The 26379-nt window shown below is 45.0% G+C and overlaps 1 protein-coding gene across 1 annotated transcript in view; it reads left to right on the top strand.

Annotated features, from left to right (window-relative positions):
• Nucleotides 1–26379, top strand: part of LOC147683291 (disintegrin and metalloproteinase domain-containing protein 9-like) — a 2469977-nt gene that overhangs the window by 2358481 nt on the left and 85117 nt on the right. Inside the window, exon 18 of the mRNA XM_086944815.1 lies at nucleotides 14434–14578. Coding sequence (XP_086800941.1) covers nucleotides 14434–14578 — 145 coding nt within the window. The remainder of the gene's footprint in view (nucleotides 1–14433; nucleotides 14579–26379) is intronic.

The following is a 26379-nucleotide window of genomic DNA, read 5'->3' on the forward strand; positions in this document are numbered from 1 at the left end:
CACAAATTGGCGACCACGAAGGGACTCATCGGCGACTCGGATGCCCGAATGAGAGGTCGTGACGAAGGATTGGAAACTCGCCATGGACGCGTACGCTGCCACTGAGTGACCCGAGTCTTGGCACCCACGGTGTTTTCTTCCCTTCCTTCTGATCTGACCTTCCAGGTGGCGCCGGTCTCCGACTGAGATCCTGATCGTTTGTGTTGCTGTACAGTGCCCGTTTGGCTGATTCGATTAAAGACCTTGGCAGTTGGAATCTGGATATTTGAGATTTGGGTAAGATTTGTGATCGGTAAGGTAGTCTACGGACGCTTACTGAAGTTCTATGATTGTGACTATGATTTGAGTTAGCTAACATTTTGATTTTGTGAACTTTGAATATATATGTGTAGTGCACTTCACATAGGCAGGCATGTAGAGATGTTTCTCTAATCCTCGTTTGCATTCTGAGCGGCACATTTGTGTGAAGTACTGTAAGTGCCATTTTTTACGGTATCACGCTTTCGTGGTACTTTTTGAACATGCCTGTTTTAAGCACACTTCGAGGGATGTGCTGTTTTGGAAATGGTACCACAATTAGGTTAGCGGAATCCCAGCCGGCTCCCCCAGAGGGAACTCCAAACCGTGAGATGTATGTTAAATTTGGCCTTCCCCCTATACTGTACAGTAAATTATGGCATACATATACTAGAACCAATCCCGAGTTGCAATGGCCACTACATGGGTCGTTTGATTTGCGAAAGGTTCAATTTGTGGAACAATGTTTGTTTCAGCGCAGGGCTAGACAGAATATGTTTGATTGTGTGCGAATGTGGGAGAAAGCGGTGCGTGAACATATGAAGCGTGAAGTTGCCTTGGCGGACAAAGAGCAGCGCAAGGCTGCTCGAGATAAAGCTCTATAGCTTGAGGAAAAGGAGGCACAGGAAAAGAAAGAGAGGGAGGCACGGGAACGTAATTTGCGAACGACCGGCCAATTTCCTATCCGACGACCGCTTTATCCTGTCCTTAATAATAAAATTGATGATTTTTCGTTATTAGATCGATCTCCGCCTCCGTACGTTCCTCCTACGGCTCCGATTGAAGATTCTGGTGATGAAGAACAGGATAAGACGGGAAAAGGGGATAAGTCAAGTGTCAGGTTATCTGCGGAGAGATCCGCGGAATTGTGTAGTTGTGCTCGGAAATTGAATTTAAATCATATAACTGTATCAGGCGTTGTTGCCGAAAGGGGTAAATGGACAGAACGAGAATTGATGTGTTTTTTGAATACTTTTGCCGATGAAGTTGTTACTCGATTTCGTAAACATTCAGAGACTTTAGAACCTAAGGCTGTGTCGGTTCATCGTGAGAATTTGGATAAAGGTGTATTTGTTCTTGCAGATGTCGATACCTTTTTCAAACAACTGATCCAGCTACGGGATGAGACGTCCAGGTTGCGGGAAGAAAAGAAAAAAGATAAGGAGTCCATGCCGGGGTCAACAGAGCAGTTTAAGGAGTGTTCTCTCCGGGGTTCAGATAAGAATTTTAAAGTACATGTTATGCCTATGCGTGAAGCTGCACCTTTGTATGTTCCCCCTAAGGGGGATGGCACAGATGACGATAAAACATCGAAGGATGCAAAGGGGTATTTTGTATATAATTGGGTGTATACGCCTTGGAATAGAGCTGATGTTATGGCATTAAAAAATGCTTTACCCGATCTTCGTAAAAATCCAGCCGCATTTTATGAAGGGGTGGAGGGGGCCATTTCTTCTTGTGTTAAGACTCTTGTTGATATAGATCTATTTTTTTGGGTTAATTCTTCCGCCTGATATGTGGAGGTCGATTCGTAAAACTGATGATCAAGCGACGTTTGGGGAAACTTGGAAAGAACTAAACCAGGCTGACTTAGACAGGGAACCTGCATGTAAGCCATGTGATATGATTTTAGAACTCCCAGCGGCTATTTTAACTAAATTAAAAAGACTTGTTCCTTCTAAAAAGATTGATTGGACTATGCTAGCTTCGTGTAAACAAAAGTCAGATGAATCGGTATCAGATTTCTTTACACGTTTCGAAGAAGCGTTTCACGATTACAGTGGTCAATCGTTAACAGATGATACGGGTAGGCATCTGTTTGTTGATAAGTACGTGGCTAATCTCCTACCGGAGATTGCAAAACGATTAAAAGTGAGTGAAAGTTCCTGGGCCACGGCGACCCCTGCGTCTTTGGTAACTATGGCTCAGTATTACGAGCGGCAGGAATTAGAGGCTAAAGAAAGTGCAGATAAGAAAACTAAGGAATTAAAAACGAAGGTGATGTTGGCACAGGTTCGCGGAACGCAATCTAGAGGGAATGATAGAGGTAGGCGAGGAGGGAGTAATGCATCGTATGGTCGTACTGACATAGCGGAGGACCAATGTGCCTATTGTAAGGAGTTTGGGCATTGGGCTGAAGATTGTCCGGTACTTCGTGAGCAGCGTAATCAGCGTGGTGGAGGGGGTGGAAGGTCGAGAAATAATTATTCAGGAACGAGAGGTGGCGGAAGTGATCGTGGTAAGTTTGAAACGAGGGGCCGTGGCCAGGATGAACGAAATGCTTTTGATAGACGAAATCAATATCAGATTTCGGAGGGTGAGAATGTGGAGCATCAGGATTATGTGCATGCATAGGATTGCGTAGGATGGGGTACGGAATCAGTTGAAGTGCCAGTAGATCAAAGAGGTCCATATGTATCAGCGGGCATTTTGGGTTCTACTGATCAGTTTTTAGTTGACACAGGAGCTACTCGTAGTGCTTTGCCCAAAAACTTGGTTCCAAGGGCTCCCCTGTCTGGCGAAACGATAACGTGTATAGGGTTTGATGGCACACCCTCTCCTAGCCCATTATCACAACCTCTTGCACTTTGCATTGACAAATTTTTCAGTTTTGGTCCATTTTTGTTGTCACCTCACACCCCAGATAACATTATGGGCATTGATTTGCTCAAATACTTTCGAGCAACGATACGCTGCGCTCCCGAAGGAGTGCTAGTTATTTTGAATGACAACTACCCCGATTCAGACAGATTTTGTACCATACAGGAAATTGAAGCATTAGCCTCTCTCCCTCATACGTTGTGGGCGACCTCGGATACGGATGTGGGACAGATGCTTATTCCACCTATTCGAATTACTGTCAAGGAGGGAGTACTTTTGCCACGTGTACCACAGTATAAGATTTCTAGGGAAGGTGAAATTGCCCTGACGCACATCGTTCAGGATTTGATTGTTGCAGGAGTAGTGGAGGAAGTTCCTTACAATGTCTGTAATAGCCCTATTCTCCTGATTCTTAAGAAAGACACTGACGACAAAGTCTATCGATTTATTATTGATTTGAGAGAAATTAACAAAATTGTCATCCCTCAATATCCCGTGGTGTCTGATATCACGACTTTGCTTACATTGGTCCCTCCAACAGCGACGACATTTACTGTCATTGACCTCAAAAATGCATTCTTTTCCATCCCCATCCATCCCGATAGCAGATATTTATTTGGCTTTACGTTAAATAATAAATCGTATAGATTTTGTCGTGTTCCTCAAGGTTATACAGAGAGTCCTAGCATCTACAGCCAGGCTTTAAAAAGACAGCTTGATTCTTTTCAATTGCAATCTGGAGTGGCCCTTATACAGTATGTTGATGACCTCCTGTTGGCTGCAGACACTTATGCACAATGTGAGGAGAGTACACTTGCTTTGCTTTCCTTTTTGGCTCAGAACAACCATAAAGTTTCTAAGAAAAAGCTTCAATACTGTAGACCCAAGGTGACCTACCTCGGTCATCTTTTGTCTAAGGAGGGGCGTGCATTAACATCTGATCGAATTCAGGCGATTTTAGACACACCAGTCCCCCGCACTCAGAGAGATGTACGTGCCTTCATAGGACTAACGTCCTTTTGTAGACAGTGGATTATGGGGTTTTCACACATTATCAAACCTTTGTTAGCGTTACTGTCCAAAACTACACCAATGCCCCTTGAATGGACAGATGAATGTCAGAATGCTTTTGAACAATTGAGACAGGCCCTTTGCTCTGCACCCGTGTTAGGTACACCAGATTACACGAAGATTTTCACATTGTACGTGCACGAGAAAGATGGGTGCGCGTTATCGGTGTTAGTGCAAGCACACGGGGACAAGCAGAGGCCATGTGCGTACTTCTCAGCCATTCTTGACCCTGTAGCACGAGGGTTACCTGGGTGTTTTCGAGCAGTTGCAGCAACAGCAGTGGCCATACGGCAGAGTGAGGGAATAGTGTTATCGCACAAATTGTTGGTGCTAGTTCCCCATGCAGTAGATGCCCTGTTAAATCAAACAAAGACTCAATATCTTACGAGCGCACGTTTAACAGGATATGAGCTTACACTCTTGGCGCCACATATCACACTGAAAAGATGTGCTACCCTGAACCCTGCCACTTTAGTGCCTTTTCCGGTCGAAGAGGGTCAGGAGGAAAAACATCACGATTGTGTTTTCCTGACTGAGGAACAAACAAAGGGTCGTGTCGACTTGCAGGATATGCCACTTCCAGATGTGGATGGGGAACTGTGGGTTGATGGATCGTGTTTGAGGCTGCCAGATGGCACGACTTCCGCAGCATATGCGATCACGACACTTAAGACAGTGGTAGAAACAGCACGAATACCACAGAAATCGGCTCAAGCAGCAGAGCTGATAGCCTTGACAAGAGCCTGCGAACTGAGTGCTGGCCTATGTGTGAACATCTACACAGACAGCCGGTACGCCTTCGGAGTAGCGCATGACTTCAGGTTACTCTGGAGAGAACGTGGGTTTTTGACCTCTCATGGAGTACACATTATGCACGGAGAACTGGTGCGTGATCTCCTAAACGCGTTGCTTTGTCCAAAGAAAGTCGCAATAATTAAATGCAGTGCACATAAAAAGGTCACTGACAAAGTGGGACAGGGCAATGCCTTTGCAGACAGTATAGCACGGCAGACGGCTATGTCTCGAACTGAATCCCCCATGTATGTAGCGAAGTCACAGGCCGAGCGATGGCATGATGCTAGAGCAGAGATACTAGACATCCAAAAATCAGCGACTGAAGCAGAACTTGTCACATGGGCAGCGGAAGGGGTACTGGATGACGAGGGTTGTTGGAGGAGTAAGGACATGGAGAGATGGAAATTGCCTGCAGCTTACTTGCAGGCGATGGTCCAGATGACGCACGGGTTAGCACATGTGGGGGCTCTTGCAATTACTCGATTGTTAACACGAGTTTGGGAGCATCCCGAGATTGCCAATACTGCTAAGAGAGTAGTGCAGACCTGTTTGATATGTTTACAGCACAATCCTGCAAAAGGGACGCATACTCCGAAAGGAGGGTTCGTTCCACCTTCTGCACCATTCGAGGTACTTCAAATGGATTACATCCAGCTTGATCGTTGCAATAACCTTAAGTATGTCTTAGTGGTGGTGTGTGCTTTCAGCAAATGGGTTGAGGCCTTCCCCACGAAAGATAATACAGCTTTGACAACAGCTAAGGTTTTGCTCAAAGAGTACTTTCCTCGATTTGGAGTTTGCAAATTTTTGTGGAGCGATAATGGTCCTCATTTTGTTGGGAAAATTGTGGAGTATGTGCTAAAGGGACTGGGGATTCAGCAGAAGTTTCATGCTGTGTTCCACCCTCAGTCAGCAGGTCTTGTCGAGCGGTACAATGCCACGTTGAAATTGAAACTGGCTAAGATTGTGGCGTCCACGTCATTGAAGTGGCCGGATGCCCTGCCGCTAGCATTGCTCTCTCTTAGATCAGTGCCCCACTCTCGAACTGGCCTCACACCGTATGAAGTGGTGTTCGGAAGGCGTATGAACATATGGGGAGTTCCTAGACCGCGATTGTTACATGATGTGCCTTGTATAATGATGAACGATTATTTGGCACGATTAACAAATGATTTGCTTTCTATTCATCAACAGGTTCGAGAAGCGCTCTCTGATAATTCCATTGGAGAGGCCCATAGTCTCCGTCCTGGGGACTATGTGATGGTGAAATCGTTTGAGAGGGCGAACAGCTTGGAACCGAGGTGGCGTGGCCCCGAGCAGGTCCTCTTGGTGACTCGAACGGCTGTGCGAGTAACCAACAGAAAGCGGTGGGTGCATTCAACTCACTGCCGCCGCGTCTCTCCGGACCTGGTGAATCCTACTGTGCTGTCCGACTACAAAGAGATCTTGGACAAAGAAAAGAGCCCAGCTGTGACTTCGGCCGAATCTGAGGGAGCCTTCCCGTCCCACACTGTTTCTGGACGACAGCGCTACAATCTGCGGCCAAGATAGGAAGAAGAAGATTTTTTTTCTGTGCGAGACTGGTTGGTTACCGCTCTGGGGTTTGTGAAACGGAAGCCGGGAATCTCAAGGGGGGGGGATCAGTTCTGCCAAGAGTAGCGACACCCGTCTTGACCCCGGAGAAGAAAACAACGGCTACCTCGGAGCTCAGCACCACTGTTTTTAATTTTTGTAGTTGTATATTTGAGACATTGTGAACTTTTGAACTATGGCGTCTTCTGCATCACGAGACAAGAGAATCCTTGGTGCCATTTTGTTCGTATTGACAATTGTGGTGATAGCAGTAATAGCCTGGGTAGTAGAACTTGTGGTGCCTGTACGGGAACATTTGCTGCCGACTACCCCGGCTCCATCTGAACATTTTCACTTCACCTTACCCTATCATTTATTTATTTATTTATTTACGCAACTTTTATAGCGCGACAAATACCCGAAGGTGTCTCGGCGCTGTGGAGCAACTGGAGTCTATCATCAAGTCATCCTCTTACTGATTAAACAGCCATGTTTTCAAGAGCCTGCGGAAGCTCATCAGATTCGGGGCGGTTTTGATGGCTAGTGGCAAGAGGTTCCAAAGTTTTGGAGTGGCCACAAGAAAGCGCCTGTCTCCCCAGGTGACCGATCTTGTGCGTGGCACCGGGAGGAGACTGTTATTGGCCGATCTTAATTGCCTCCTAGGAGTATACAGCTGGAAAGCTTCAACCAGGAACCTAGGTCCAGTGCCATGTACAGCCTTATAAGCAATACAGAGGGCCTTAAACTTGACGCGGCTCTCCACTCTCAGCCAATGAAGCTGACGAATACCGAGAGTGGTAGATTTGCGACGAGGGATGTTGAGAAGAATCCTAGCAGCCGCATTCTGAATAGATTGCAGCTTCGTTGTGACACGCTTCTGGGTGTGAAGGAAAAGTGCATTCCCATAATCTATCCTGGAGAAGACTAGGGTAGAGACCAGGGTCTTCCCAGCTGACGGCGGGAGATAAGGCAGCAGCTTCTTGATTTTTTTCAAAATGAAAAAACACGACGACACAACCTTGTTGGTGTGGAGGTCGAAAACCAACTTGTTATCAAAGATCACTCCCAGGTTTCTGGTTTTTTCTACTGGGACAGGTGGAGGGCCAAGCTTTTCTGGCCACCAACCAAAAGACCATTCAGGGGAGAGTCTTCCAAAGGTCATGATCTCGGTCTTATCCGAATTGAGGCGAAGGCAGTTCAGAGCCATCCAGCTACTGACCTCAAGCATAGCTTTCTGAAAGTTGGCTGCTACAGTGAGACCATCCTTGTGGATACCCAGCACCAGCTGGGTATCGTCTGCATACGATGTAAGCTGTATCCCATAGGCCTTTATTATCCTCGCCAAGTCCGCTACATAGATATTAAAAAGCATAGGACTTAGCGAGGAGCCTTGTGGGACTCCACAAGGGAGTGCAGAGATAGGGGAATAGAAATCTCCCAACTTTACTGTCTGGGTACGGTTTGCAAGGAACGATGAGATAAGATCCTTGGCGCAACCGTTAATCCCCAAAGCAGTGACACGGTCGACTAAGGTGGCATGGTCGACCGTGTCGAAAGCTGCTGACAGATCCAGAAGGATAAGAACAGCCGCCCCTCCCTGGTCCATGATCACCCTGATCTCGTCAGAGGCCTTTATCAAGGCAGTCTCTGTTCCATGCCCTTTCCTAAACCCAAACTGCGTATCGTCGAGAAGCTGGTGAGTCTCGACGAACTCTGAGAGCTGTCTATTCATCAGGTATTCGCATACTTTGGCAGGAAAGGGCAGGCACGCGATCGGTCTGTAGCTTGCAACAGCTGTGGGATCTAAGGAAGGTTTTTTCAGGAGGGGTTTTATGACAGCGTTCTTCCATATACTTGGAAATTGGCCTGTCGAAAATGCAATATTGCAGATCTCCATGAGAGGGCGGGAAATCACTTCTGTGAGTTTTAACATCACGGATGGGGGACAAGGATCCAGTGGGGAACCCGATTTGATGGTAGAGACGATTTTAATCACATCCTCATGTGAGGCGGGTAGAAAGCATGGAAAATGGTCATGGTTGTAGTGAGACAATGCTTCTTTCCCGCTACCACCTCTACATTCAGTTCTAAAGTTATCTTCAAAGGAAGCATATATATCTGCAACCTTTGTGATAAAGAAGGCTGCTAATTCGTTACAGAAAGCCTGTGAGGGCTCCACTTCAGGCCCAGCAGGGGGGGTAGACAAGCTGGTGACAACAGAGAAGAGTTCTCTGGCCGAATTAGCAGCGGTCTTAATTTGTGCCGAGAAAAATTTGGTTTTTCGGGCCAAGATTGCCTTTTTGTAAATCTGAAGGGCATCTTTATAAGTTTGTCTGGCTATGGGGCAATAGATCTTCCTCCAGCGCCTTTCTAGATTTCTGCAGTGTTGGCGATGTAGTCGAAGATCTTCATTGTACCAGGGGGCCGAAGGGGATAATCTGTTGGGCTTCGTGATTTTCTCTGGGGCCACTAGGTCAGCGGCACTTCGGATCCAGTCCTGAAAAGCTGAGGCCGATAGTGCCGGAGTATTTCCACCCTGAGGACGGGAGGAAACCAGGGAATGTAGCATCTGAGGCATATCTGCAGTTTTCCAGGCACGAGTGCCCATTCTGGTTCCAGGCCTGGAGACTAAAGGGGCAACAGGTCGTATGTCTATTTGAAAGATGATGGCCCTGTGGTCAGTCCAAGTAATTGGGATGATATCTAATACAGATATGCCAGGGTCATTCGTGAACAGACCATCAAGGGAATGTCCAGCTTGATGCGTAATGCCCTTGACTAGTTGGTGCAACCCTAAGTTGGAAAAATCAGCTGTAAGTTGGGCAGTGTCGGAGTTGTCCTGCTCTTCCAAGTGAAAATTAAAATCTCCCAATATAGTGTATGTATCAGAACATATAATATTGTCACTTAGGTCAGAAAGGGAGGAAAGAAAAGAATTACGGGGGCCAGGGGGACGATAAAGTATGACACCCTTTAGTGCCTGCTTGGGGGTAATGCTAATAGCAAAAGCGGCTGATTCACAGTTAGCCGAGTTTATAGGATCGAGTGTGGTACGATATTTATCCTTAAAGATAATAGCAAGGCCGCCACCTCTTCCTACAGGCCTATCATGTCTGACAACACTGTACCCAACCGGAGTAGCATTACAGAAATCCGGACCAGACCCGGCATCTGCCCAGGTCTCAGTGGCAAACAGTAGATCCAGATCATGAGTGACGATAAATTCATTGATATAAAAGCTATGACATGGAAGTGAGCGCGTATTGATGAGCGCAGCTCGACATCCATGCGAAGCTCTGTTCACTACAACATTGGACCTGCCATCCTGTAGCCCAGAATGGGCAGGAATACTGGATTGGGGAAGAAGATATCCACAGCCTGGACACACAAATAATCGAGTGACCGTCGCATCTTTCAGGGGGGCAGTAGTACAGGTCGGACAGGTCTTACCAACATTCAACTCTTTTAAGTGCCGAGAAGAGTACATCAGTCGGGGGGCAGGGGTTATGGCCCTGGGCCGTGTCCGGCCGCGGACGGGCGCAGACGGGCTTGGCTTTGGCGCGGCTTCGGCGCGCGCCCGCTGCGCCAGCCCGCTGCGCCGTCTGGACATGCTACTTAATATATGGAACGTGAGGAGGGCGGGAGGCCAGCGCGACTAGAACGGCACCAACAGACTTATTTGAACAATAGCTTCATTCAGATTTTGCATCATACTCATAATATGACGAACACTTCTAACTGTTGGGTGTGTGGGATGTTGCCTGGTCATCAGAAGAAAGGGGGCACCCCGCTCATCCCACTCCCATTCTCCCACAATGGTTCCTGTAACACCTGGTATACTCTCCTCTTTACTTTACGATGGCCAACAAAAGGGGGGGGTGCTTTTCCGTTTGAACAAGATATGTTATCATGACCGGGATGGTTATCCACAAGCTGAAGGTACTCGATTTGAATGGGAAGAGTACCGCCCCGATAACGTGTCTGCACCCCGAATTTACAGCAATCAAAGGAACATTAATATGTCTAGTTCACATGTCATTAATGTTATAAATACCAAGGCCCATCTCTGTATACGTAATAAAGGTACAATCCCGGTTGGAAAAAGTGAATGTAACACCACACTTACATTTGACAGTCCGAATGGCATATCATTTGTGGCATCCCAAAATACATACTTTATCTGTGGTAATAAAGGCTATCATCAGCTTCCTTTAGGATGGTTAGGCACATGCTATGTATCTTTTGTATTGCCCCCTGTATTCATTGCCCCACCAATGTATCACAATGACTACGTGCTCTACCACGACTTTGTGTTAAATCGAGTTAAACGTACTGTGGTCTTGTATGATATTGACCAGACCGATACTGCCTTACAACAATATGTAGACTTTAATTTGGGATTGTTTTCCTTTGTGGGGGCTGCTCTGAACAGTCGGAAAATACGACGACTGACTCGTGTTGTCGAGGCTGTAGCTAATGACACTGCTATTGCATTAGGGAATATAACGGAAGAACTTCAAATTTCTAGAATCGTTACGCTCCAGAATCGCATGGTTCTTGATGTGGTTTTAGCTGATCGAGGGGGGGCATGTAGAATCATCGGAAGTAGCTGCTGACGATTTTATGTATCATTGTTGGGATACTGTTCTTCGTATGTTTATGTATACAATGTGGCCCTGCCTTATGTTCTATGTGTTTATCAGCATGTATTCCATCTAGACGAGCTTTTGCCCAAAGAGAATTGATGCATCATAAAGAAATAGCTCAAATAATGTCAATTGATATCGAAGATGAGTATCCCGACTACGTCCACTATGAGGTAGCTTCAGCTAAATGCTAAAAGGGTCGTCCGTCGTAATTTGACAATGGCCGGGTTAGCGCTTAGCTTTGCTACACGTTATTTCCCTTAACTTGGCCTTACTTGAAAACGCCATTTTGTATGTTACGGCGGCCATTTTGGGGAATGAGCGGCCTCGTGGTCAGCATGCCCTTTAGTCCTTTGTCCGTGCCGCTGACCACTCGAGTTTGCCTAGTAACAGGCTATTTTTAGTAACGGTCAAGCCTGTGCATGCGCAGTTCCAACTGACCAGTCACCCCTCAGGAATGTTCCGCCAAACTGACCAGTGGGATTGTAACCCCTCCCATGAGTTGGCTGTGCTCCAAAAATGACCATATATGTACATAAACTCTGTAAACTTGTACCGCCTATCTTTTTATTACCTGTAAAAGTGTATAAAAGAATGACTCACACCAACGTTCGGTGTGATACTTCTTGCATTGCCGAAGGGTGCTGTAGGAATGTACCACCACCCCATGGGGTCTTAATAAACTTGTCTTTTGTACTTTTCAGTTTCCGTGCCAGCAGTTCTTTCGGTGTAAGTGGGTATTTCTGCGGAACATGTAGGCCTTGGGAACCCTTTACCACAGTACCCTAGCCTGTCAATCCGATATTTCTTTAGCTTCCAGATTTCCTTTGCCGAGATAAAGCTGTCGAAGACAGATATGAGGGCCTAGTAAAGATAGGACCCAACCCACTTACTATAGTGCTTAGCATATTAAAAGTGAAACTAGATGTGTCAAGATACACTGAGCAGGTGACTAAGTTCCAGCATGTCAGTCTTGACATGGGACCACTAAGCATCTGTGCTTGAAACCCACTGTGCTAGGCGGAAAGTGTGAAAATATGTGTTTATTCAGCTAGATGTATTCACCTGAATGAATAACTTCTTCTCTCATGATTTACCCACTCACTTTGCTTAGCTGCCCCCTGCTTTCACTTCCCCTGTTCCATAATAGCTCCCTTATTGTGTTTACACCCAATTTACCACCTGCAAAGGACTGGGCTCCTAGCACCAGTTGCCCTATGCACGTGTCCCTCCATATGTGGCACAGGTAACCACCCACCTCTCTGCATTTCCTGTTTGCTTCTCCTTGTTAGCTGCTGCTGTTTTGCCAGGTCTGAAACTCTAAGCAAGCACAATTCACCTTAAAAAGATAAGCTCAAAACAAGCACAAGGTCTTTCATTATTAAGCCAAAATTAGCACAACCCTGAAAAATAACCATGAACATTAAACAGCAATACAATCTCAGTAGTGAAGAAAACATTTATGAAACACTCATTAAAACATACTATACTTTGCAGACGTAATTTTAAAAATTCATATACAGACAACCAAATACTCCGAGACTTCAGCAGAAAATATCTGTGTGGCATAACCTGAAGCTTCCAATTTCCTCATTTGTTATTTTAAGTTCATGCCACATTTAGCTTAATTTATGTGCTGTTACTTGTACATACTATTGTACATTAATATATGCACTTACTTTCAAATGCTTCACACACTTTTCTGCACCTCTATTACAAGATGGACACCACGCTGACATTGCTTAGAATTCCCTTTTTGATTTTGTCCTGCCAACTCCAAGTCCTTCCTACTATTTAAGCAGTCGCATAGATTGTATACTATTTTGCTGGTTGTGGGGTAAACAGTAGAGATCATAGAGTTGATATTATTTAACGCAACACTTGCTAATTCTGGGATTGCGTTAAAATAAATGGATAGATGCACAGTAATGCCCCTGCTCCACCAAATGTAACGTCTACCTGGTGCAAAGTAAGTCAAGGCAGCGTTATGTGCTGCGATTCGTAACCATGGATTCTGGATTTTCTAAACCACGCAAATCAACTACACACCTTACAGCTAGATTCATCAACGAAAAATGGGCTCGCAAAGGGCCAGATTCTGAGAATCTGGCCCTTTGCGAGTGCAATTTTTGCATTTGGGATTCATCATCCCAAATGCATAAATCGCTATTAAAGAATTCTCACATTTGCGAGGAATAGCATTTAAGGAATCTCTATTTGAGATTCCTTAAATGCAATTCATGAATTATTTTAAAATTGCGAATTCGCAATTTTGGGCTGCTATTTACCGCGAGGTCAAACCTCGTGGTAAATAGCGAAAACTTAGAAAAATGCATTTAAATGCATTTTTCTAAGTTGCATGTTACACACACACATGTCCTTTGCACATGTGTTTGCGCAACACCAATGTAGATTACATTTCAGGGGTGCTACAGGGTGTCCTTTGGACACCCCTGGCACCCTTGAAATCGCATCCTTATTTGCAATTAGCAAATTGCTAATCGCAAATAAGGAATAACTCTCCATTCATTCCTATGGGCCTTTATAAATAAGCAAATAAGGAATGTGTAGGAATCGCAATTTATTTAGCGATTCCTACATGAATCCCGTTTTGCAAGTCCTTAATAGCGATTCCTTAATAATCGCTATTAACCTCTTCGCCGCTAATGACAAGGGTAACTCGTCATGGACTTTCCATTGATTTCAATGGAAATTGCAGCAGAGGAGTAATTGTACCTTAGCACTAAAGGGGTTAAGGACTCGCAAAACGGGACAATGATGAATCTGGCTGTTAGTAAATGCCAAAGTGGATTATGCGTCAGGGCTCCGCCACATATGTGACTCAACTCCTACTCAAAATCTTAGTAAATCTGGGCCTATGTACCATTCGCTGGTAGCCGGATAAATAGCCACTTTCTAAAGAGAAAGAGGAGACAGTTACCGTGCCAACCCCCAGAAAAGTTCATGCCCATGGTAGACATGTAAATTGCAAGAAAAAAAAACTGACATGATTTCCTACCTGTTCTTTCCAAATGCTCTTTTATTACAGTGTCTTCCAGTCCTTGAGGGAGTAAGCTGTTCACCTGTGCTGCTCCATGAACGTTAGGATACAGCATGACTTTATCAAAAGAGGCACACAACCTCTTCCTCTTATTAATGTCCTTCACTCCTGACTTTCCTCCGCATCTTCTCTCATGGCAGGCCGAGGCGCCCAAAAACTCTAGGGTAAGGAACGGTGTTCAGGGCAGAGATACTAGGCCATCAACAATTGCCGATTAGTACTGAGAAGTGTGGCTGCAGAGGATGTAAACTACAACAACTCCAGTACATGAAATAAACTGGACTAAGCTTAATTGAAAGAAAAATTAGAAACAAAAGTAAGGCAGAAAAGGGACAGCAAAAACACTACGAAGAAACAATAATTCTGTACACCACTATTTTTATTTTTCAGGTGTGCAACAGCAAAAGAAATTGTCATTGTGATAAGAACTGGGCACCTCCTGACTGCTCTGAAAGTGGATTTGGCGGAAGCATTGACAGTGGACCTTTAATTAAAGATTCCTTTATTAGCTACAGTTTTCCTATTTATAGGTCAAGTAAGTACTGACAAATATTTTCTAAATCTCACAAGTATATATGTAAAATATTTATCTCGAAATCTCTCCTGCAGTGTGCTCAGAAATATTTTCTTAAGGTAACTGCCAGGAGATAGCACTTACCAAAGTATTTATCTAGAGAAGTATTGCTTATTTAATTAAGGTAGGGGTTTGAAATTATGTTTATGATGAAAATCTGGAAATGTATGGCAGCGATGTATAGAGTAGACCGAGGGTAAGCGTATTACATGAGAATGACAAGATAACATTTTAATGTCTGCAAAGAACACACCATGTTTTATACTAGTAGTCCAAATAACAGTGTAATTCATAGATTGTCATCTAGATGAAAGATTGTTAATGTTTATCTCCAAAATAATACAACAGATATATTGTATAATACAAATATAGATTAACAATGTGAAAGTACTGGAGGCAAGCAAGATGTCATTACAGAAAGGGTAAGAACACCTGGGAAATAAGTTTTGGCAAAGACAATGGGGGATATGTACAAGGAAGTGGTGGAAAGAAGCGTTAGCAACTATAGTGCTACAGTGTCTGCGTGCAGGGGAGGATTGTTTAAGTGTAGGAAGGGGACCCTTTTTTAAAGGATTGTTTATGTGCACAAATGGGCACCTTCCTACACATAAACAATCCATGACATTTGGCTTTTCTATGTGTGCTGCACAAGGCAGCACATGGAAGAAGCAAAAACGAGTAAAAATAATGCATTTCTCCTAAAACCTGGTCTTCATTTTGGCGCTGCCTCCTATGTACGCCACCCATGTACAGCGTAAAAATAAACAGTGTTGCGGTGGAACGCCCACCGCAACACGCACTGCCCATTCGGGGTTTAATTTACAAGCAGCGTTGAGCCACGTTAAGTAGCTGCTGACTTGTACATAAGGTTGCCACTACAACGTCGATATAAGTGACGTTGTGGTGGCGATAGGGGCTTGTGCATTTGCCCCATTTTGTCTTCCTCGAATGTTCTAATGCATGCAAACACTGGTATGCTGAACTATGCGTGTGATTCTCAGTGTTAGCATTTTAAAGCCAGACTTGTTGGCTTTGCTAATGCTTGTTTTCTATAGTAAGCAGCAAGTTGATATTAAACGTGATACCCATGTTGGAATAGTAAAACAATGATACTGTTCGAAGATGGCCACACTTTCATTCTAAATATTGCAACCACCTTCAGGGCCATGGGGAGGGGAAAAAGTGAATCCTTCCCATTTCAGTAGGAAAAAATACTAGCTCAGATTCCAAGTCTACGTCTTTCATTCCCAATTGTCCCTGAAAACCCCACAGTCAAGTAGGTTACTTCAAAGCCTTGTTTCCATTCATCAGCAGCCTCGGACAAAGATCCACTGACCAAGTGGTGTTCAGGTGCTCTGCTTCCTCCTTATAGTGACAAAGAGGGAGCCCTGCTTTCACTTGCAGGGCTCCCGCTTTGCAAAGGGCTTCCTCTAATAAGCCAAGTGGCAATTCCTCTGTCAAAGAGCCTGATGAGTCAACTAGATAACTAAAGGTTTCCTGTAAGGATTCTCAGACAAATCCTAACAGCCATTACTTTCAGGTAACTTCCCTCTCCCTATGTTGTACATTCTTGAGGTCTATAAGGCCATCTGTTGATCTCAGGGAGGTGACTCCAAGCCTGAAACTCCTGGCCCCCACCTGTCGTGTCCTCTCAGTGGGCACCACGCAGCACAATGACCACCAGGACACAGGTTGGTGATCTCACATATCTTTATTATATTCTTCGTACAGCAGGCTATGTGCACGTCCGCCCACGTTGTCGTCCTGATCGAATCTGTCCTCTTCCTGTCCCCTGACCGGATGTGGTGTCCGGTGACCTGGTCACCTCCCTCATGACCCACAGGGTCCTAGTGTCCTTGGTCCCTACACGTCAGGTCACTACATCTCCCCCTTTGTTGCAAACAAATGTTCGTGATGCTGTCTTCCTGATCACTTCCGCCCCTTCAGCCCTTGACTGCATATGCCTATTGTTATGGTGAGAGAAGAAAGGGGAGGGAGAGAGAGAGAGAGAGCGAGAGAGAGAGAGAGAGAGACTGTCAGTCTCGTCGACCCTTCTCCCCAGTCTCTGTTTCCTACTTTTTTCTACGTAGTCTCTTTGTCCCTTTGCATCCCTTCCTTGGTCGTCGTTTTCTGCCGTCATCTTTGTTTCTGCTCTTCAACTGTTCTCCGTCTGTTCTCAGTTTGCCAGTCACTCTTTCTCTTTGTCGTTGCTCTCTCCTCTTAGTCTTGTTTCTGTTCTTCCGTTGTCCTCCTTCTGCTCCCTTTTTGTCGGCCTCTCGTCTTCTTGATCGTTGTTCTCTGCCCTCCGTTTTGTTTCTTGCTCCTTTCTTTCTACAGCCGCCCTTTGTTGCATTTGTTCTCTCCATGATTCTTTTTTGTTCTCTTCCTCTTTCTTTGTTCCCTGAGTCTTCTCTTCGCTTGCTCTCAGCATAGTTGTTGTCTTTTTTATATGTCATTGTTATAAGGCCCATCGTTTGGGCGGTGCTGTTGCTCATCAGGCATGGCCCTGGGACATCGCCTTGTAGAACATGAATGTCCTCCTTGTTTATTTTGTCATTGTATCTCAGTTCCTCTGTGAACTTCCCCAAGTTAGTGACTTGCCCCCCAGGTAAAAACCTTTACCTTGGACGCTCTAGCGGCGGCTTTACTTCCATTCTCTCATATTCCGATACACACATGACATTGCAGGTTGCACCACTGTCCAGTACAAAGTCTGTTTCATGCACTCCTACTCTTATCTTGGCATGGTCCATCTTTCCTCGGGTGCTTCTGTCTGCTGGCTGTGTTGTTTCTCCTGCTTCTTCTTCCTCGCTCTGCTCGGTGTGCACCTCCGACATGTGATATAGTCTTTCCACTTTCTCTACTTCCTCTTCTTCGCCTGACCCTCATGATGAACTCCTCCTTTCGTTGTCGACATACCTGACATGTCTTGTTGTCGATTCCTGTTGTCTTCCTGTTCTCCCATTGTCGTCTCTGAATGGGGCACCTTGGCACATACTGGCGTAGTGATGTCTTCCACCACATCTTCTGCACTTCTGGCCAAATGCTGGGCATGGACCTCTGTGTGGAAATTCCATTCCACACTTGTGGCATGTTCTTTCAGGTCGTCTCCTCTCTTGTTGTTCCCTCCAGTCATTCTTCCGTTGGTCTGTGCGATATCTGTTTGTCGTAAAGTGTGCGTTTTCTGTTTCAACGCTCTTCCCTCTTTCCATTTCCTTGGCATGTTCCGTTGCTCTCGCCTCTGCTCTCGCTAGTGACAGGATGTTCTCCAATGAGGTCGGTTCCTTGAGTATTCTTGCTCTGAATCCTGTGTCGCGACAGCCTTCTATGATCCGTAGCCTTATTGCTTGCTCGTTATCAAATTTGTCAAACTCACAATGTGTCACCAATTTTCTCAGCCGTGTCGCGAAGTCGTCTAGTGTTTCGCCGACTTGTTGACATGCAATGGTAAAAGTATATCGTTCGAAGTCAATGTTTCGTTGCGGGTTGAATTTGGCTGTTAGACATTTCTTTAGTTGGTCATATGTTTTGGTTTCTTCAGTCGGCAGTGTCACCAGAAGTTCTTCGACGTCGTCCCCTGCCAAGTTCAACAGTAGTCCCAGTTTCTTTCCAGCTGCTACATCTGTATCTTCTACATATCTTTCGAACCGTCTGATCCACTTCTCCCACCTTATTCCTGTTTGTGGCTCCGATAAGTGGAACAGTAGTGGTCTCCTGTATTGTTCGCTGGGCTTTGGATCTGCCATTCTTACCTTCTTCCTTTTATCTGCTCTTTCTCCTTTTATTCCCCTTTTCTTTCTTCTTCTTCTTCGGTTCTTTTACCTTATCTTTTTTTTTCTTTTGTCTCTTTTTATTCCCCTTTTCCTTCTTCTTCTTCTGTTTTATTTTAATTTCAGCCTTTTCTGGTTTTCTTTCTCTTCTGTCTCTTTTGTTGGTTTATTTTCTTTTTCTCTTTTGTCTCTTTTGTTTCCCTTTTCCTTCTTTTTCTTCTGTTTTTGTTTTAATTTCAACCTTTTCTTTTTTTCCTTTCTCTTTTGCCTCTTTTATTGGTTTCTTGTCTCTTTTATTCCCCTTTTGTTTTCTTTTTCTTCTTCTGCTGTTTTTTTTTCTTTAGTTTCAGCCTTTTCTAGGCTTTCCTTGCCCTTTTCTAGTATTCTTCTGCCTTTTTCCTCTTTGCCTGACCCTCTAATGGCCGCTCTGTTTATTCTCATGGCTCCTTTTCCTTTTGTCCTTCTCTTAAAATGGCCGCTGCTCTTCTCGCGAGATTTCGCGATCGAAATCTCGCTCGCCTGATCCCAAAATGGCCGCTTCTCCTATCTCGCGTCTGATTGGCTCAGCCGCCTGATCCCAAAATTGCCGCCGAGACTCTCTATTTTGAGATCGCGCGCGTTCCTTCGCGCTTACCGCAGCTTCGCTGGTAGTTCTTCAGAGGCGGTCGGGTGGGCTCCGATGTCGCTTCTCTCTTCTTTCCTGCACATCCAGGGTGGGCACCTGGTTCTTCAGATGGCGATGGCGTTGTGATGCGCGTCGGCTCGATGCGTGTCGGCTCGTATCCCACCTTCGTGGTCGCCAGTTGTCTTGTCCTCTCAGTGGGCACCACGCAGCACAATGACCACCAGGACACAGGTTGGTGCTCTCACATATCTTTATTATATTCTTCGTACAGCAGGCTATGTGCACGTCCGCCCTCGTCGTCCTGATCGAATCTGTCCTCTTCCTGTCCCCTGACCGGATGTGGTGTCCGGTGACCTGGTCACCTCCCTCATGACCCACAGGGTCCTAGTGTCCTTGGTCCCTACACGTCAGGTCACTACACCACCCTCCTGCTTTGGATAGTGTCTGAGAATTCTGTCTTAACCCTTCCATGGTGGAACTTAAACACTGAGCTTTCACAAGTTCGGCAATGCAAGGACCACCAGTTTCAACCAACTTCAGAAACTGTTTTAAGCTCTGGGTGGCCACTGCAGGTATAGTGGTGTCGGCTGTACCTCGAATAGCACTAGAGACTTATGTTCCTCTGATGGAACTCTCTCTGAAGGATTTCCTCTTCTTTCAAGGGTGCTGTTGCGGCGGTTTATTCACGGATAAATGCCAGACCCTAATATCGAAGGCCTAATTACAAGTTCGGCGGTCCTTAGGACTGCCAGACTCACGGTGGAGGTGTGGTGGATGTCGGGGACCACTCCACCAGTGGTCCGACCGCTGTATTACTATTACGGCTGTCAAACCTTGAGAGGACCGCCGCAGCTGCGATGGATACGCGATCCCTGGCACAGCAGTCTTGAGGCTGCTATATGCTTGGCGGTGCCGCTGTCTCACTGCCAAGCTTATTACAAGTTTCCTCACTGCGACCCTAACCATGTCGCTGAGACCTCATTGGAAACGGAGGCAATGAGGAAACAAAGAGGGCCCTGCAGGGCCTTCAGATCCCTCTGGCCCATGAGATCCATCAGATGTTGTGCCACCCTGTGTGCATGCTTCCCCTTTCCTGCACGGCATGGATTTCACAGTCCATGCCCTGCAGGAACATACTTTGACATTCCCATTGTGGTGCCTTTTTGAAAGCCACTGCTATAGGAACACGTAACTGGGTATGGGCTCCCAGGCAGCAAGGCCAAACCCTGCCTTAATTATATAAAAAAAAACAACTGCCAGTGCTGCCAATGTGAATTACAATCCTTATTTGTATCAACCACATACGAATTAAACGTTATGTAGGCGAAGTCTATTTTTTTTAATCAATCTGTTTGATTTTTATTTTCATTTATTTTGTCATTTTTTCATATATTTTAGCAACTTATTCAATAGTCAAAAGAAAATTTTTAAACAAAACATCAATCAATATACATATAATTTTTTTACAACATTGAACCCTTTCATAACTTTCATACACATTCTTTCCTAACAAATCTGTCACATCAAACACATACACACTCAGTAATACTAGTAGCAAAAATATTCAGTGCAATTCATATACTTTTTACACAAGAACCATAGTATACATTTTTTAAATAACTTGATCCAAATACAGATGTCACTTTTAATATCCTTATGTTTCAAACAATAATAAGGTCTACGTGTTTCGAACACCCGTTTGTTATGGGGTTCTCATCAGGACCGTAAACTCTCTATTATTGTGTTCTGCTTAGAGATTCTTTAGAACGACGCTGAACCACTTGTTATTCGTGGGTGGTGTTCTTTCACTAGTTAGATTTTTGAGCACCTCTCATTTAAAGGGCGGTAGCCTAGACACATCTGTTCGATGCCTTAGTCTATTTCTCTCGTCGCTGATAAGCGGTCCGGTCTCTCCGTCCCGCTAACTAGTGAAAGATACAGATATTGTGCATCAAGTAGCGATTACACAAATTCATTGTACACACATTTAGGTAAAGGGCATGTAAAAAAGTAGGATCTGCTTCTTATGGTTACCCCCACTTTTTGCTTGATGTTCTACTGTTTTTGACTAGTCTGACGGGGACCCTGCAATTCAGGACCCCAATCTATCTGCTTTCTCACTAAAATGTTATATCATGTACTTAGGTACACTTCAGATTGGCTACTGGGGTACCCTTGTCAGTCCCTAGTATATGGTACCCAGGTATCTAGGGCATAAGTACCCCAGAGGCCTCTCATGGGCTTGTATTATGCCACTCATGAGAGGCCATGCAAAATGGATCTACAGGCCTGCCATTGTAGCCTGTATAAGTTGGTGCATGCACCACTTACTTAAGATATAGGTTTACTATATCTAAGGGTCACTACACTTAAAACCTATAAGTCACCACTATAGCACACCTTGACAATCCGGAAGGCAGGGTTCTTGGTTCTGAATGAGAAGGTGCCACTACATGAGCAGAACACCCCTGCAGCCTACGGAGTCCATTCTCCCGGGTTGTTAGTGCTGCAACCATTTACGACATTTAAAGTGGCATTATGCGATCGCGTGATGACCAAACCGGCTGAAAGTAACCCGATTGTGTTTGGTATCAAACATTGTGGGATCATGCCCCCACAACGGTAACCAGTGTGAGAGATGGGATTCCACCACTCAGAAACAAGCTTAATGAGGTCCCTGGTGTTCCCGGTACCAGCCTTCTAGTCCTGGGCTGCCTAAAATGGTTGCTGCCAACCAGAGGCACATTTCTGCCCTCCTGCTGCTGAGCCAAGCTCAGTCAGTGGAAGACAGAACAATAGGCATCCTGTCACAGGGAGGTGTGACCACCTCCCAGACAGGATTTAGTGAATTAGGCCTGGGTGGATGTGCTTGCCAGCGACCGAAAGTTTGCATGAGGGGCATATTTGGTGTCCCTGTGCATAGTCCAGTTCAAACCAGTCCTGGGAGCCGTTCACCCTGCTCTGGCGCGAAACTGGACAAAGGACATGGGAGCAACATCTCCACTGCCCTGACCCTCCCCAGGATCTGTCCAACCCTCTCCCGTGGGTACAAAAGGGCTTACCTGTCTGTAGGACTCTAGTTTCAACGTGGACAAGATTCTGAACCAGAAACCACTGAACTTCGACCGTCTGGACACTGTGGACTTCGTTTGGGCCCGACTTCGTCTCCCTCTCACTTTCAAGCATTGTCTGTGCCGGTGCCCACACAAGATCCGTGCAAGATCTGTGGAGCATCAAGGACAACCGAAGACATCTCCCTACGAATGAAGGAGTCACTCCCCTGCAATCGCAGGCACTGTAACACAACTGACTGGTTTGATGATCCTGAGTTCCTGCAGACTTCAAAGGCTCCAGCAACACAGGGGGTAGGTTCCACGTTCCACGAGGTCTGAGCTGCCCTCTCACCAAGTTTGAGGTCAGAATCCCTTGTGGGGGCTGCAATACCCATACCCCTGTGCACTGCGTACTTTTGCAAGTGCATATGCTTGTTGCCATTCCCAAAGCAAGTGCATTGGGCTCCGGGTCGTTGTCAGCTATGTAATATATTTTGGGAAGGAGGGGGCAAATGGTTCACCTAATTTATGGGATGAAGTAGGACCTCTCAGTTCCTTATGAAAGATATTGCAAATCATTTTGGAGTTCCATGACCAAATACCTAACTTTGCTTGTGGCCTTGACTTTGTATATGGTCACAGAACAATATCCCCTTGTGCGTGGTCATCCCCAATGTTATCCAATAATGGAACAGATTTGATAACTCTCCATACTAGGGCACTGCTGTCCTGCTTTCAGTGTATGTGTTCTGCATCCTAAAATATGATAAGATACGTTTATCTATAAGCATATTTAGCTTTCCAATAAAGCTGTAGTATATGGTGCAGGAAATTCACCAGTGGCATAGAAAGTTAAATGTCACCTGTGGACTGCAGCATATGTTATGCAACCACAAGACCGACAGAAACTATGGCTTCACTCCTACGTTTGTAACCTGACTGCTGCAGTTATTAAATCTGCATGCACTCTTGTCAGAATAACTCTATTACAGTGAAAATAACCCTATTTTAAAATATTAAATAAGTCAGCCCAAAACAAGCCTTATAGCACGCAAGGTGGCTTGTAATAAAAAACACGCTGGTATTTGACATTGGCATGTTCCTACAGTGAATACCCACAAATGTTAATCTCACTTTTCTGAGCTGTAGAAGAGGGAAATTAAAGCGCAATTAAAATACTATTTTTGTGCCCGGATATAGAGATGTATTGGGGAACAATCATGGACACAATACGCAGGTTAGCAGAGTCTCTGTGGCACCCGAACCCAAAAGATGCCTCCTCAACATTTGGGAACTTACAGACCTTAACCACACGGATCAGGACTGGGCGATGCGAGGTATGGTGCTGGCCAAAAGCAACATTGCTAAACACTAGGGGGGCACAGGATACACCTACACGCCATGACAGGTGTAGAGATATGGATGGGGCAGTGGTGGTAGAGAAGGCAGTCTAAGTACACAGAGGGTGCCCCAAGAAGTGGAAGCGAAAATGAGGAAAGTGGAACAACTTTAGAGGGAACATATGTGCACCACCTCCTACGGAATCAGTGTCAGGTGTGAGTGAATAAAGGAAGCGAATCTATTTTATTTACTAGTTACTAGGAATAACAGACAATTGTATTATCCGCCAGATGGAGCGACTTGTGATGTGAAGCATGTACACTTCAGTGTTCTTTTTACGTTTGAACTCTGTACACTGCACACTCTGGTTTGGGATAAGCTACTTTCAAACTTCAACCACTGTTTTTCATTAAAAATCCAATTCAGTTGTGAAGTTGGAATTTTTCTAAACAATTAAGGGAAAGTAACTTTTAAAAGGTAGACTTTATCTGACTAAACCTCTAGTGGGTTTATTAGCATTAGCCTACCAACAGTTGGTCCCTCTTAGTGCTTCCCCTAAATGAGGTATGAAAACTGCTCTCAGAGCATACACAATGTCTGAGGTGTTATGGCACAAAGACCTGGGTTTATGGATTGGAATACCTCTTGGCTGAGGAATGGCATCTGGGGAGGGATCAGGAACTTCATTAACTTGAGTCATCCCAGTGAGGCCTGTCCATTCAGATGTAAGTGTAAAGGGAGAGATGTGGAAGAGAAACCTGTTTTGCCTGGGCCAACTGTAACCAGCTTGGCACCACAGTGAAAGTGATCATTTGACCAGTAGCAACTGGACCTGGACTGAACCCTGCTGATGGCCTCTGCTAGAGTGATTCCTGGTCCCCAAGACATGTCCCTGATGTCCTTGGAACCTTACAGGAGCCCAACAAGAAATGCTGAAGAAAGCCTGAAAATGTGGGGCAATTTTGTGAACTTCAGTGGGAGCTCACTGCAAGGATATCAAACTTTGAGAGGACTTTGTCAGAAACAGCTTCCAGGCTTGCCTCACCAAAGGATTTTGAGCTCCAAAAAATAAACAAGGGCCTAATTTATAGTTGGCGGATGGCGTACCATCCTTAAGGGCGGCAGAGGATGTTCTGTCCACCACCCTGACAATCTACTGTCCGTCTAATTTAGTGATCACCGGCAGGCAGTGGTGATCTCTGTATCTTGATACTATCATGGCTCAAAAGATTTGGTGTATGGCTGCCGTGGTTTTGATGGTTGTTCACCAAAGTTTTGTTTTTCTAAAACAAACACCCAAAGTGGGAGTTTGTTACTGAAAAACAAACAACTAATGGCCATCACACCCAGGAGGTTTTTTTCAGTGGGTGTGGAAGGTTGTATTTTATTTATGTTTTCTATTCCTTGTGACGGATAGAAAGAAAGGGCATAGCAGTGTCTGCCTTAACTTGAGCCAGCCTGTTCCCTCGCAGGCTCTACGTTCGGCTGGTCAAAACCTGTTCGAAGTACCCCGGTTCACTCGAAGTAGAGCTGGCGGACGCTCCTTCCGTGTTCTAGCAGCAAAACTTTGGAACGCTCTACCAGTCCACATTCGGGCACTGGAAGGTCTGTGTGAATTCAGGAAAGCCATTAAAACATACTTATTTCCTTTGAAATAACTTATTTTTCTGTTGCCTACCTTGTTGATCCCAGTTTCTGTTTCTTTCTATGGGATTCAGCGCCGGAACGTCCCTTCGCTTGGGCAGCTGTGCACTTTATAAGATTTTATAACATAACATAACATAATGCCCTTCCTCTTACGGCCCCTAGTCTGTCAGGGTTCTTTCCGTCGACAGAGCCGGTGGTGGCTACATAGTGCAGGTAGACTACTCAGCCACGTTTAAACTCTAAATCTTGACCGGGCAAAGGCATGTAAAGTATCTGTCTAGCAAGAGGATTTCGGCGGGCACAAAATTAAAAAAATTTCCACTCACTGCTTTCCCCACCTAAACCAACGGCTTCAGCAGGGCCTCATCCTACGGTTATCTAAGATCAAGAAGGACTTCACCATATACACCCTGCAGCCTTGATATGCTGGAGGGCTTAAATAAAAAAGAGTAAGTCAGATGGTAAAAATCTTTTACCTTGATGACCCACTTGGGCTTTCCAACCTCCACTCCATCACACTTTGCCTGACATTTTACCTATGTCCCTGTCAACTGTAAACAGTGACTTCTGGTTGGTGTTTTACATTTTCTTGATGCTTATTCCCCTTAAACCTAAAAGAAACTTATAGCTCCGGCTCCTCTTACTGTATTTTCGTCATAATGGTGTCATATTTCTTATTAAAGTGTTTGCTATTTTTAGAAATGGGCTGTGGAAAACTACTTTACAGTATACACTTTTAATTAAGTTATTTATTTGACATTCATATGGCGCAGCGAATAATCCCTAGGGGTATCTCTCGGCGCAATCCCAGACTGACCCAGCACTCGAGAAGCGCGTATTCTTATTTATGTAGCTAATGTAATACACTGTAATACACTGCGAAGTTACTGCGGGGATTGTTCCTGTACAGAGGAGGTGACATTGCTTGATTTAACCTAACAGAGAGTGGAACATTTGTGAGGACTGGGCGAATCTAGTATTGGGGACAATCCACCCACTGTGAAGAATAATTACAAGTATTGAGTATCTACCGTTCTTGGCGATGCTAACATTGAGACAACGTACCCAGATTACAGAATCCTTCGAATAACAGGTATCGCTTTTATTACTTTTCATTTATTCTTGAGAGAGAACAAGACTGATTTTAACTCATATTCAGGACTTTCATAAACAAATAAATATACCTCATTTATCCACGTTGCTGCTAAGGTTGGTTTGGAGCCATACTTATCACCAACATAAGAATCAGTACTATAATAAGCCCTGAAGAAGTCCCAAGAGGGATGAAAAGCGTTGGTGGCTAAGCAATTATGTGGTGTTTAAAAA

This window comes from Lissotriton vulgaris, chromosome 11 (assembly GCF_964263255.1).
Source record: "Lissotriton vulgaris chromosome 11, aLisVul1.2, whole genome shotgun sequence".
NCBI classification, from domain to species: Eukaryota; Metazoa; Chordata; class Amphibia; order Caudata; family Salamandridae; genus Lissotriton; species Lissotriton vulgaris.